The following is a 14,839-nucleotide window of genomic DNA, read 5'->3' as shown; positions in this document are numbered from 1 at the left end:
GTAATGGCACATAGGTAAAGCCATGGAAAATGTGGTGACATATAGATTAACAGAAATGGGCTGAGTTTAAGTATAAGAACTAGTCAGTAGTTAGCCTGAGCTAATGGCTGAGCGTTTGTAATTAATGTAAGCCTCTGTGTGTTTACTTGGGTCTGAGCAGATTTTACTTGGGCTGCAGACTGGGTGGGACACAGGAAAACTTTCAGTTACAATATGCAAGGTTCCAGTCTACTGTGGCCCTTTCTTCTTTATACCAACCAGGCTGCCATTCCCTAGAAGCCCATATTTCTAGGAGACGGATGGACCCTAGTGACAAAGCAGACATGTTCCTATGTTCTATACTCTTAATTCTACATATCCCCACCCACCCACCCAAATAGACAAGCAGCATTTGCTAGGCAGCCTTGATTATCCTTGTACCAGTCAGTACAGTAACATCTTGGCCAGGCTGCTGTCTCATCAGACTTCAGCAGACAACCCTGTGTCTGTCAGCTCAATACTGCCTACCCCTGGCCCTGTTTCTGCATAGCAGGAACCTAAGAGTTCATCTCCTGTGCTGTTCCCAGACCTGCTGAGCTTTGATGTGAGGGCTACATCCAGGAACGTCGTGGGCACTGCTGCCTGGACTGGCTTAGTTCAATGCCTATCATCACCGCCTGCCAATAGGAATGCAAATGGAGCAGGAGGTTTGTGCACTCGGACAGGGCATCAAGAAGATGCCAATCAATCAGTCTACGGCTCTCAGCCTTAACTTTCTTTGACAAAAAAATATGGGAACAGATACTGGGTCTGTCTAGTCCATGCCACTCAGGGCTCCCATGGAAGGAAAAGGTGTGGAGAGTGAAGTGAGCGCTGGTCACAAACAAAGCTCAACTCTAAGCGAACAGTTATTGTTTGGGCACCTACTGGGGTTTGTCACTTAATGTTATGTGCACCCTGAGAGCTGGCAGCAAGAGGCCCAAGGCTTGCTTGCGAGCATGCAGAACCATGCCTATGTGCCCTTGGGTGGTGCTACTGTGGGGATGTCCTGCTCCTCTCCGATGAAAATCAGGCATTTCTGTGATGAGTCTCCATCGTTCTCTAGCATAGGCATTCCTGTATCTTCAAGTCGAGCCATACCTAGAAGGGTCCTGCGAGCATGTCAAGCTAGGCTATCCTCTTCATCCCCCCCCACCCCCCGCATCCTCGTTTCTCTTAAGTCTGGATATCCTTCCTAGTTGGCGTTTTTTCTGCTGCTGTGTTCAGCGCCATTACATGTACCCATCACCTCTGTTGATCGGCCACTGTACTGTATATGCTTGCAACACGTTATTGTTGCTGTGTTGTGATACAGATAGGAATGCTTGAGACGTAAGGAGTAAGACACAGCTAAGACACTGCTCCCCAGTGGACCTGTGAACATCATGGTGGCAGGGGAATGTGTGAGCTACTCCTGGCTCTTTCTGAATAAACAAGATCTGAACCAGTTGCTTAACAATCTTGTAGCTTGCTCTAGCTCTCTCTTCCACCTCGCCCCAATGCCCCAAGACCTTACTCTTTGGACAGTTCTTTCACATACCACTTTTACCGTATGCTAAATTAGCGTGTGCATTTGAGCATACACATACAAACAAAGGCTTTCTGTCCTATCTCATCAACACATCCGTCCGTCCACAGTGTGTCTTTGAGGACTACAGTTTTGCACGCTTTATTTTCACTATCTAGTCTTTCGTGGTGGCCACATTCTTTGACTTGACATTGTCGGTGTGCTCACGACTCTTCCTGTGTGTTTTCCGCCTGAAACTTAAACAAAAACGGTCTTGGTTAGTTCTTGCTTTGAAATCGCAGGGCACGCATAGTCTACGGAATGCCGTCTTTCTTGTCAAAATATAGTGCGTCTTTCTGTTCGTTGAAACCTTTGGAGTCCTTCCGTTTTTACCAACCTGTTGTTTATTCCCAGACATTTGATTTTGTTTAGGTTGTGCTAAACAAGGCATTAGACACCGGGCTGTCTTCTAACTGGCCGCCGTCTGTTTGCGATGGCTACTATTTCGACACGTTACTAATGAATCCTTTTATAGTTGAAAACAGTTTTGGCAGTCAGGTTTCCCACACATACAAGTTCACCAGTGCCAGAATGGTGTTCATCGCACTCTATATAGTGGTATCCTCTACGTCGTGAGTTGTTTTGCTCGTTAGAACCAATAGCTCTAGGACATTATGAAGCGACAGTGGTGTCAGGGCCGCCACATTCAGTACCTGACTTCAGTGCTTCTCAAGGTTTTGTTCTTAAGCATGGTGAATTAAGGAGATATCTGTTTATTTTCTCATGAAGCATTTTAAAAGATCGGGTTCTTTTATTCTATGAGATGTTTTTTTTTTCTCTCTCTCTCTCCCTTTTTTTTTTTTTTGCTCCTCTGTGTGTGTGTGTGTGTGTGTGTGTGTGTGTGTGTGTGTGTGTGTGTGTGTGTGTGTGCATGCGCATGTGGATGCCAGAGGTTAATGGTGGGGATCTTCCTCATACTCGTCACATATTTTTAAGCAAGGTCTCTACCGAACCTGAGGCTTACTGATTCTTCTAGGCTAGCTGGCCAGAGAGCTCCAGGGATCCAGTTTTTCTCTGTCTCTCCAGTGCAAGGATTACAGGCGTGCACTGCTAATTCTGGGCTTTTTACATGGGGGGGCTGGCGATCTGAACTCAGATCCCCACACTTGTATAGCAAGCATTTTACCAACTGAATTATCTTCCTACCCCCAACCGGTTTCATGTTTGTGCCTATTTTCTCATGAACATTTTAGTACGGTATTAATATAACTACACAAATCTAAATGTGTCGGGGAATGCTAATGTTTTAAATTAAACATCAATAGATTTGGAATCCGGACGGCCAGCAAGATGGCTTAGCCAACCAAAGCACTTGCTGTCACCACTCAAAAGGCGGTGGGACCTGGGAGAAGGGAGCTGATACATGAGGCCCTTGTAGCAGCCAACTTAACTCAGAGTCTCCGACAATTTATACTCTGAGGGTTAAAAAAGGTCACACGGATAAAGTTCTCATGCGTTCAAGCTGTAGACAACCACAAGGACAGGTGCCATATGGCAAAAACACGTTTTTCCATAAAGGCATAGAAAGGATAGTTTAAACCTTTAATTGAGGGGCAGCAGCAAGCAATAAGGAGTAATCTGAAGTAAACTCACTATTGTCTGCTACTCCTGGGAGAGGCATGTAAACACATTGCAAGACCAACTTGGTGTTTTGAAGAAACTGAGGCCACAAGACTCTTGTCTTGTTTCCTTGGGGTGTTCTCGCAAGCACTCACAATTCTCCTTACATGACTCCATTCCTGGATCGTGTTCTGACACTGTATAAGCCCCAAGACTTAAGTTTGACCCTGGAATCTATGTGTGGAAGTGGAAAGGGAGAACCAACTCCATAAAGTTGCCTTCTGACTTACCACACACACACACACACACACACACACACGCACTATGGCATACATACATCTGCACTTAAACATAATAATAATAATTAATAATAATAAGTAAAATGCAAATTAAAAATATTTAGAAGTTGAGTACAGTAGCACACATCTATAAAACCAGTACTCAGGAACCTAGACAAGAGAAGTTTGAGTTTAAGGCCAGCTTGGTCTACATTGTGTGACCTTGTCTCAGAAAAAAACAAAACAAAAAAACAAAAACAAATAAATTTTGGAGGATGTGGGTTTAGAACATTTTAATAGAATTATTACATAGTGCCATACTACAATATTTTAATTATCACCTACAATTTAATCTTTTTTTGACAATGCAGAATATCTTTTGGGATCTTGACTGCTTCTGGATGATTTATCACTATTGGTTATTTTACTGGTGGATAGAAAGTCTATTGAGAATCAGTCACTGGAAGGCCTAAGTTCTCCTCTGAAAAAGTCTGAGTTTTATGCCCCAGCTTTCTTCCTCTCTCTCCGACAGTTCCAAGGAAGCAGCTAGAACTGAATTTCCCAGAACTCATTAGCCTTGCTATTTAGCCGCCAAAGTGTGGCATTGTTACGGTGTAGGGTTGGACAGTCCAGCCTGGGCCTAGCCTTTGCAAATCATGTCTAGCATAAATAGTGTCCTGGCTGAAATAAGTTCTTTTTGGCAGTGACGGGGTAGAAGCTGATGCATCTGCAGGCAGATCAGGCCAAGGATGGGAGGCATTCAGACCTCATGAAGACCCACTGCCTAGCTTCAGCACAGTGGACACTTCCTGTCAGCTCCCCTGCCAGAGCAGCCCCAAGGAGGTTCTAAAAAGTAAAGAAACGTTAGGATTCTTCACTATCATTAAAAAGGAAAAAGAGAGCTGGAGGCATAAACATCTCAATTCAGAATTCCTTTTATGTGGGTTTCTATAGATTTTTACTGAACCGAGACATGTGTTCTTTTAAAATTAACAGATGCAGTGGAAAACTCAAAACAATACTCTGACTAGTCCATGGAGATAAGGGCCAGACGAAGTTTGTTTTTATATCGTTAACAAGGGCAGGAGGCTGGAGGAGGAATCTCGTAGTGTCCTAGGGATGAAATTTTTGGGTTCCCATGAAATGACTGCTTGGAAGTGTAGAACATATTTTACCCTAGACTGACTCTCTCAAAAGGAAAAGGGCAAGATCAACCTTAAAAGTACTTTTCAGTCAGCATAGAGCATATAATCGAGGTAAACTGAGTTGTCTTTTTAACATCTAGGGAATGAATACATGTCCCTATGGATGAGGTAACAATTCAGCAAGACTCGTGACAGAATCACAAAACAAGAAGTCTCGAGAGTGTTGGGAGAAGTCACAGAACGAACTGGCTGATGGGATTGCATCAAGGGGGTTCCTGTGCATTTGGCTGAATGGGAACATTTGGTGTCACAGGCTCCATTTCCTTACAACCAAGACCTTTAAAGATCTTGTTTGGTAATCTCAACCTATGCTGGAAGGGAAAGAGGAGCTGCTAGTTAACATACCGACGAGAGTGTAACGTCGAGAAAAACACAACAGCTTTCTCGTAACCAACAAGGATGCTCGGACCGCTCTAGTGGCTGCAGAATTCGTCAGAATTGGTGACCTTGAACTCGCCTGCATAACAGTCAAGGAGGAAGATGCCTAGAGCCCAGGGGAAGGTGTTCGGCACCGGCAACCAGGAGCGTGTGCAGGAAAGGACAGGGAGGCGCAGGCGCAGCCACTACAATGTGTAAGATTAAAGACGGAAATGGACAACGCCAAGAGGCGGGGAGCGTGTGGAGTAACCAGAAGGCACGCCTTTCTGATGAGAGTGCAAAACCGTGCAAGTATTTGAAAAGTAGTTTGGCAACTTTTCATGAAGTTAGTAGTGCATACTCATTCTGGGGAACAACAGCACCCCATCGAACTTTTCACTCTCTTCTGCTTATTCACTTAAAACAATAATAATAATAAAAAGTCTGCCGAAAACCCAACCAACCAACCAACCAACCAAACAACCAAACAACAACAACAACAAAAACTTAAATTTGCCGAAAGGCCAGTGCATGAAAATTTCAAGTCAGCTTTTCATAACTCCAAACCTCAAGTCACCCCACACGGGTGAAACAAATTTGGTGGTTTCTAGCTAGAAATGTCCCGCAAAACAGAGTAAAAATTACACATCTCTCTATCTTATATAAATCTCAAAAACGTTCTCAGCAAAAGAGCCATGTTTAGGAGTGCACACATGATTCCATTCTTATAGAAAACAAGGAGCCTAGAGGGATAGATCAGTGGTTAGGTGGGTCTGGGATGGAGGTGGGAGTGGGAGAGAGGAAAAGGAACTGAATATTTTACACCTTAATTGTGGCGGGGATTACACTGCAGGTGAATTTTTCAGACTTCATCAGACAGTACAATTAAAACAATACAATCAGCATTTTTCTGTATATAATCTACAGCTCAATACATTTAATATAAAAAAATTTGAATTTTGAGAAAATCAGAGACAGCACTCACTTGAGAGAACTCCTTGAGGTACTGACCCGCAGTGTGCCACTGGTCCCCAAAATTACTAATAAAAATATGGAGTGAGTCATAGGCAGAGCCATTGTGGTACATAAACTACTTTGTAGAATGGCTCTTTTAGGAACTGACCCAACTTATCAGCTCTCCCTGGGACAAGACCTTACACTGAGATCTAGCTATCTGGAGTCACACATTCCTCATTGGCTCTGTGCATCCTGAAGAAGCTCTACTCTGAAAGTATGTCTAGCCTAGTAACCCAGAGGAAGGTCAGGGGATGATGTGGAGATACCATACCCAGCAAGTTGTTCTTTGTAAAGAAATGGGGTGCAGCAACCACCCTTAGCTGAATGGGTTAGGGAGAACTCAAGTAAACTTCTCCCTTGCTCCTAAGTTTCTCTGGATAATTCAGGGCATGTTTGGGTGGGGATTTTGTAAGTATTAGACAGAGCGTAATCTCAAGCATGCTATGAAGTGTAAATCACAGTTCTGTAGCAGTGAAAATTTACATGTTTATGCGAAATGAAAAGGGACAGAGAGTGTAGCTGAGAAACATCTCATGGAGAAATTGCCCCTATCAGGGACAATCGAGTTGTTCCCTAAGCGGTAGACACCTTCTGGGCCATTCCCCTGATGTTATCTCCTACGGCCACCAAGTTCTCTTTTTAAAGGTCCCCTTAAATGCCTGTTTTCCTTTCCAATGAACCACCTCCCCATTTCCTCCCACTCCCATGGGAGACACTTGTTATACTCGTGGCTAAGTTCACAATGATATAAATTTTGAGAGTCCTTTTTTCTTGTCCATTGTTTTTAGCGGCTTTAATTTTGAGAAAAGTAGAAACAAAGTAAAGGGAAATAGATGTAATCTCCAAGGATACTAATCCAAGGTGGGTTGAAATGGAATATACAGCTCGGAATCGATTTATGTCAGTGCTGGCCAAACCTGCTGTTGGATGTTCTCTATGGCAAATGTGTTGCTGATTAGTCAATAAATAAAACACTGATTGGCCATTGGCTAGGCAGGAAGTGTAGGCAGGACAAGGAGGAGAATAAAGCTACAGAACTGTGAATAAAGGCTGAGTCAGAGAGACACTGCCAGCCACCGCCATGACAAACAGCATGTGAAGATGCCGGTAAGCCACGAGCCATGTGGCAAGGTATAGATTAATGGAGATGGATTAATTTGAGCTGTAGGAACAGTTAGCAAGAAGCCTGCCATGGCCATACAGTTTGTAACCAATATCAGTCTCTGTGTTTACTTGGTCGGGTCTGAGGGGCTGTGGGACTGGCAGGTGAGAGAGTTTGTCCTGACTGTGGGCCAGGCAGGAAAACTCTAGTTACAGATGGCGTCCAACGTGGTGGCAAGAATTTCCACCTAAAACCTGAGAAAAGATTCTAAAACGGAGCTAAAAACAGTTCCTAATTGTCTCTCTCAAATGAGCGGCAGCTGCCGGTTTGAGCTACTGGTGGGTTCCTAGCGTGTGTGCTCGATCTGCAGTGTGGCAGGAAAGAGGCCTCTGCAAGTGGCACATTAAGCTGCGTGGTGGATTTAGCTTTTGCTAGTACAAAACAAAAAAAGAGGTTTCTGGACTACACACTGCTTGGATAAAAGCATAGACCCACTTATAGCTCCCAGAGCTGGTGGTAAACGTAGCCATGTTGGGAAGCTGAGGTGGGCGGAGCCAGCAGCCACAGCTGCTGCAGTTTAAAGCAATAGATTCACAATAAGACAGATTCAGATGTAATAGTTACAATGTGTGTAAAATATACGTAGGCTTGAAAGAGACAAAAAAAGGTGATATATACAGTTATAGAAAGAAATACATAGTTTTAAAAAATGAAGTCTTTAAAGAGACAGTAAAATTAATATATAAAATAAGCCACGTAAAGATGAATATTACACAGAGAATCTGGATTGTGTTGTCTTTGGGATTTTTAACTGCAGAAAAACATTTGATTGTAAAAGCTGTTGAGTTATGCCAAAATGTATATTTTAAAGGTACCTTGACTTCAAAATTTGGATATAAGGATATGTTGCTTTGGAAAGGAGACTCTGCTTTTGTTCCCACAGAAAGCCAGAGGCTATGGATTTGTTCCAGATTAAGATACATCAGGTTTGATCAGCCAAGATCCCCTGAAAGGTCTCGGATGACACCATGGCCCAGATGATCCAACATCCAGAATGGTTTGAAGGAAACTGGCTCAGACGATACACCCTCATGGACTATTCCATAATCCTAAAATTTTCTTTGTATCCCCATAAGATACAGAGCCCCCCTCCAGCAGGAAGTAGTAAGAGAAGCTACGCCCAAATTCCCAAATTATATGTAATTTTACTTTGTTAAGGTTAAAACCTTCCTTTTTGAAAAAAAAAAAGAAAAGGGGAAGTGCTGTGGGATGTTCTGTATGGCAAATGTGTTGCTGATTAGTCAATAAATAAAACACTGATTGGCCATTGGCTAGGCAGGAAGTGTAGGCGGGGCAAGGAGGAGAATAAAGCTGGGAAGTGGAAGACTGAGTCAGAGAGACACTGCCAGCTGCCACGATGAGAAACAGCATGTGAAGATACCGGTAAGCCACGAGCCATGTGGCAAGGTATAGATTAATGGAGATGGATTAATTTGAGCTGTAGGAACAGTTAGCAAGAAGCCTGCCACGGCCATACAGTTTGTAACCAATATAAGTCTCTGTGTTTACTTGGTCGGGTCTGAGCGGCTGTGGAACTGGCAGGTGAGAGAGATTTGTCCTGACTGTGGGCCAGGCAGGAAAACTCTAGCTACACAAACCAGTGTTGGAAATCAGGTCCCTGGCTCTGGTTTCCTACTTACATGAACTAGGTATACGACATCATGAAATCTAAGTTTTGTTCCAGCCGGTTCCCCGCCACCTTCCCATAATCATTTTCTTAGCCTATCCTATAAAAGTTGGGCTGTATTACTAGATGTCATGGGTTGAAAGCTCACCTTGAACTCATCTCAGCTTTGCTGTCTCTTGCTTGGCCTCTAGTCCCATCTGTTCTCGCCTTGCCCTGGACTGTCTCTTCCTCTGTGCCTGTTCTCTGCCCCTTCTCCCATCACACCACAGCCAGGGACAGCAGTGGCTCTCCACGTTCCCTTTTAGCACCCTGGCTTTGGTTTATTTGGTTTCACTAATGTTAATTGAGCACATAGTGTCAGGAGCGACATACCTAAGTGACACAGGACCTTGGTTGTCACCCTGCTGAAGTTGGTTGGGCTTAAGACACAGAAAAGTGTTCTGGCATTGGGGTGGGTAAGATCACAGCTGATGACATGGGTCATGGGTTTTCTGGAGGACCTTTCATCACCAAGCTAGGCTTTGATTACCATGGGCAGTCTAGAGAAGGGGGCATTTATTCTCATAGGGAATAAAACCAAGCAGTCCGGCAGGAATATCAGAAAGCTCTTGAGTAAAGACCAATCCAGTCTGTCTGACATGCAGACAGTGTGGGCATAATGATGCAAAGCTGGAGGTCTGTTGGAAGGGCAGGTGGGGCAGGAGCATGGGGTACGGTTGGCTTGGCCTTTAAGCGGTAGATAACAGGGAAAAGACCACGAGATATTGGTATCGGTCTGTTATTCATTATCCTCCCAAGGAGGAAGCTTCAGGAGGAAGGCTGGGAGAGGAAAGGAGGACGGTGTGTGTATGGGGTTTCCTACACATCCTATAGGATTTGCTGCTTAAGATGGTTAGTATGAAACTTCCGCATCAGCAGTAACAGACTGTTTTTGGAGGTTTACATTGAGCTTCAGATTCTGATTTTGACTTCTAAAGTCAAGATCTTGCTTCCCTGCTAAGAGGCTCTACCATGACTCAGGCTTCAAGGATTCCTGGGGACCCTGCATGGCTGCAGGTAAGATGGGGGTGGGTGGGTTCTGGAAGGACAGAGCCCCACCCCAGAGCTGGTCCCATTGTTCCGGCAGCCTAAGGCATTCAAGGGGCTGGAGTTCCCAGAGGGATCACTTTAGGAAGAAGGGACACTGAGAAGTTTTACCACACGTCACTGCAAATGTGAAGTGGGTCTGAGAGGAGCTTTTCTATATTATCTGCAACAAAATATAAATGTTACTTCATAATGCTAGGGGAAAGACCAAGGACATTGAAAAATTTAGTGCCATACAATAACATGAACAAAGAGTATATGGCGAAATGTTGAAATATGACAAAGCTATGCCATTCAGTTAATAATAATAATAAAGTGTTACTTTTTTCTGGATTTTTATGATCGTTATTTTATTTTCAGCTTTTGAAATTTTATAATTTCTTGGACTATCTTTTGCATTGTAAATACATAGTGGCTTTCAAAGCTAATTTTGTATTTGCCTTTCTAGTATTTTTCTATTAAAAATTCTAAAAATCGTATAAGCTTCAGGTACCCCTAAAGTTTGGATCAGTGTTTGGATGATCTTTTAATATTAGTTCAACAAATCTTTAATTATAATTGCAAGGAATCCTGAGCTCCCAGAACAAAAGGAAACAAGGGGAATAAAATATATTTCAAACAAAGAATGAAAGCAATTCATGACTCGGCTGTAAAGTTGCTATCTTTATGACCGAGACCTTCAAAAAAATTATGCAAGCCAGACACATTCTGTATCCAACAGGGCAGGGCCATTCTCCCCGGCTGGAAGGGACTGTCCAATTAGGGCTCTGCTGGAGTCCCAGTTATGTGACATTAGTAGCTTCTAACGCAGTAGTTTCCAGCAGATGATTTTCCTTGTCTTAAATTAGGTAGTCGAACTTTAAACTGGTTCAGAGGAACCAACATGAAAGGCTCAAGGGTGGTGGAGGAAAGACTTAACTCCTCATTGGCAATTAATGTTATCGCCAAGAGCAAGGACACTGTTTCAACACAAGAGTTATCTCAGCTCTAACCAAAGTCCAACTTCACAGGTGATTTGGTTGTTTTATTTTACAAAGTGGACACAAATGAAACATTACAGAAGCTTGTAGAACAAGGCAATGTGACACTCTTGAGTTCGCTATGTAGACCAAGCAATTGTTTGTGGGACTAGAAAGGCCGATGAGTGTTTGTATACCATGGGGCATCTTCCCAAAGCTCCCCCCCCCCCAACCGTGTGGCTCTCCACATGGACAGAGCACGGGCAGGATTGGTTTTAAGCTACTGGACAGAAGAGAAGGAGAGAAGCGATCCCTGAGAGTTGGGCAGCAAGATGAGCCCTACAGTTGCCCTGACTCACTGCTTTGAGAGTTTCCAGGCCTTCTGGGGAGGGGGGACCCAATTCTGCTGGCTTGACAAAGCAGTGAAGACCAAAGGAATTAAAAGATTTGGTGACACTATTATCCAACTTGACATAATTGAGCTATAAAGAAGATATTATCTGCCAACAATGGTGGTATATTTACAGGCCCAGCTACTCAGGAGGCTGAGGCAGGCAGATCACTTAGCTAGAGCTTGAGACTAGTCTGAACAGCACAGAAATTTTCTCTCCCAAAAAAGGAGTACATATTCTTTTTAAGCGTACACTGACTGTTAACCAAAATAGAGACTATTTGTACCATAGAGTCTCAATGACAGACAAAATACGTTTTCTGATCACAGTGGAATTGAAACCCACAGCGGAGAGACCGTTGCAAAATCCCCAAATTAAAAAAACAAAACAAAACAAAAAACAACTGAACAGATTTCTAAATAACTCATGCGTCAAAGAAGAAATCAAAACAGAAATTAAAAAAATTATCTTCCATTGATAAAGGTGAAAATACAGCGTATCAAAACTTGTGTGATATGAGACACTTGGAGAGAAAGTAAAAGCCCTAAAAGTCTATGTCATGATTTTTTAAAAAGGAGTTTAAAAGGAGGGTGGGTGGACATTGCTGTTCCAGAGTTTTTAAACAAGAGTCAGGCATAGGACATCTCCTGTAGTGACTGCTCAGGCCCCAGAGGTCTCCAGAAAGGCCAGGCTATTGTCATTGATTGCTCCCCACAGATAAGAGCCTACTGCTGAAGTCCCTATAGGGTCCAGTTGCAGGATGGAGAAATCAATACTGAACTGACTGGGGAAACTTCCTTCCCGCTGGCTAGCTTCCATCGTATAAAGAAGGTGTCGCTGTAGATGGAGTTCTGTAGACTCTTATGTAAACATACATTATGGATCTCTTTCTGTCTGACTTCTTTAGGCATAATTAATGTGAGATTCACCCGCTATGTGACATGTAGCTGCTCATTCTTTTTCTACTTCTGATTTGTATGTTCTCCCAGGACTCATTCTACAGCGGCAGCCAGCAGATGGGTGGTGGTGTGTGGCTGCAGCAGGGAGCAGAGACAGGCAGGAGGGAAAGACTGCAGAGGAAGGACATGGACCAGAGTTAAAGGATAAAGAAATGCTCTTGATTGTGCCGGAGACCTCATGGGTATACACACGTACACACATGTGTCAAAATGCGTCAGATGATACATGGCAAATATATGCAATTAATTGTAGGTCAATAACATCTCAATTAAGGCTGTTTTAAAAACTCATCCTTAATGATTTGGCTGCAGGACCTGAAGCAAAATACATGCTGAGGAGACCCAAGGTCACAGAACATCAAGATTAACAACTTTACTTGTTTCTAAAACCCACTTTGTCATCGTGAAAGAAAGAGTCTCGTTCATCACAATTAATAAGCTATTACGTCTACACTGAGGTTCTTCCTGTACCACAGATAAAATAGGGCACGCCATTCAATTAAGCTTCACTATCCTCTCCCCTTATCTAGGGGAGGGGGTTAAGGTCAGCACATGAGAAAGATTTAATGTATTAGAAGAGTATATGATTAGTTATCAGAAACCTGTGATATAAAACTAGAGAACACGTGCTAATATAAAAAAGGCTTTTCTTTACACTTTCTCTTCCACACCTCTCTTTTCTCTCCTTCCCTTTTCAGTGGCTTCTTGCTACTTTCTGTCTTTTGCTTCCTCCACTTCCGTCCCCGTCCCTGTCTCCCTCCTCCCCTCCCATTTACCAACAGGAGTACGCAGTGGCTGGGACCACAGCATGGGCCCTGGTTCATTCCCTGCTTCCAGACTCCACCACTGTTCAGGGCATGGCAGTTTGTGTCTTATGTTCTGGTGTCCATGATATAGACAGGGGTAAAAATCAAATGCCCTCTCTTCATCGAGTTGGTGTACAATAGCTGTTCTCAGCCTATGGGTCGTTTGGGGGTTTACATATCAGATATTTGCATTACGATTCATAACAGTAACAACATTACAGTTCTGAAGTAGCAGCAAAACAGTTTTATGGCTGGGGGTCACCACATCATGAGGAACTGTATTAAAGGGTCCCAGCGTCAGGAAGGTTGAGAACCACTGGCGTATAAAATGAATTGATACAGGACGAACAACTTGGGAGGAGTTATTAATCACCATGCAAGTTACCGTTCTCAGAGGGCTCATTCTATGCCAGACACTGGACTCCAACCATGACATGTAAACAGCCCTAGGCTCAAGGCGGATTTGAGAATACATGAGATCCCGAGATCTGGATCCCAGTCCTGACTTGGCCAGTCCAATTCTCTGGCCCCAACTGTGTTCCTCCTACATCAGAGCATACGCTATTTATTGTTAAAATGGGGGAGTTTGGTGTAGAAGATGAATTTATGATCCCTTTCAGCTTTAACTAATGCACTTTCTAATTCAAAATTATAAGAACATTACAAAATGAAAAGCTTTGCTATATATAACGTTTGGGCACAACTAAAGTGACTTCAGTTTTCCTATTACAGCAAAGGCCATTTGTCTTGCAGGCCAAAGGGACATCATTAACATGTCAGGGGACCATAGCGTTTAGTGAGAAATTGTAACATACAGTTTTGATTTGTGTCTTTGGGAGATATTCAAAGTTCTGAGTTTGAACTCCCTCTTCCTGGCACTGGATGTGAAGTCTCCTGAGAGGCCAGAGGGTGTCTATGTCCTCTTTAATGGGGGGGGTGGGTCCCGTTACCCTGGCCTCAATGATCCACCAGAAGTGACCCTCATCTCATGCATGCTGAACGCGTTCTGGCTCTGCCAAAGTCGGGCATTCTGAGTGGTGAGTGAAGTAACTACAGAAAATTAGCAGTCCACACAGACGAACTTGTGTGACATTCCCTGGAAGGGGATTGGAATATTCTCTATGTAATGAATGCGGTTGGCCGTGCAAGCAAAATAGCTTTTACGAGGCAAAGAAATTGAATGCAGAGACTTGAGTTGGTCCCATCTCATGGTCTTACATCACATGGCTTGGTGAGGAGAGGACAGCAGTCAGACTAGATGTGAGTGCTCCGGATTGTGTGTGTGTGTGTGTGTGTGTGTGTGTGTGTGTGTGTGCATGAGGGGGCAGACAGCCTGGGTTTAGCGCTAATATTTGGAGGTGTGAATATGGTGGGGAGGGGCCTTCTGCTAACACTCTGGGAGAAACTGGCACATGGGTGGGAAATCGCCAATACTCCGACGACTCACGTAGGAGTGTCAAACTGCTGTTGGGTCGAGGACTTATTCACAAACTGCTACACTAATTACCTGACCAGTGGCTACCAACTTGCCCATTGAAGACTTATTGACAGCAGGCACCACATAGGAATTTTGTTAAAATAAATGAACATTAGGTCTTATGACCAGAGTCTTAAGTCTCTTTTATCTGCCAGGACACAGTTTCTCTTTTTCATATTCCTCCTTTTACCTGCCAGGACATTGTTTCTCTTCCTCATATTCCTTAGAGAAAAGCCCCTAAACTGTTTTCTATTAGGAGTTGTAGACCTGTTTCCACAAAGCTTATGATGTGACTAACCTTATGCCATTTATTGTGGTGATATATCCGTGTACCCTAATAAAATTTGCCTAAAGATCAGAGGACAGAAC

General features: G+C 43.5%; 1 protein-coding gene across 6 annotated transcripts in view; it reads right to left on the bottom strand.

Moving 5' to 3' along the window:
- Positions 1-393: 393 nt before the first annotated feature.
- The window catches only part of Rmdn2 (regulator of microtubule dynamics 2), a 64,469-nt gene continuing 50,023 nt past the window's right edge, over positions 394-14,839 (bottom strand). For all 6 annotated transcript variants that reach the window (XM_052746334.1, XM_052746335.1, XM_052746332.1 and 3 more), the window contains exon 12: positions 394-1,782. In XM_052746334.1, the coding sequence (XP_052602294.1) occupies positions 1,701-1,782 (82 nt within the window). In that variant the 3' untranslated portion in view covers positions 394-1,700. The remainder of the gene's footprint in view (positions 1,783-14,839) is intronic.

The sequence above is a fragment of the Peromyscus californicus genome, unplaced genomic scaffold, assembly GCF_007827085.1.
Source record: "Peromyscus californicus insignis strain IS unplaced genomic scaffold, ASM782708v3 Scaffold_1__1_contigs__length_55948999, whole genome shotgun sequence".
Lineage (NCBI taxonomy): Eukaryota > Metazoa > Chordata > Mammalia > Rodentia > Cricetidae > Peromyscus > Peromyscus californicus.
Note: the sequence above shows the minus strand (reverse complement) of the source record. Positions and strands in the feature narration are given on the sequence as shown.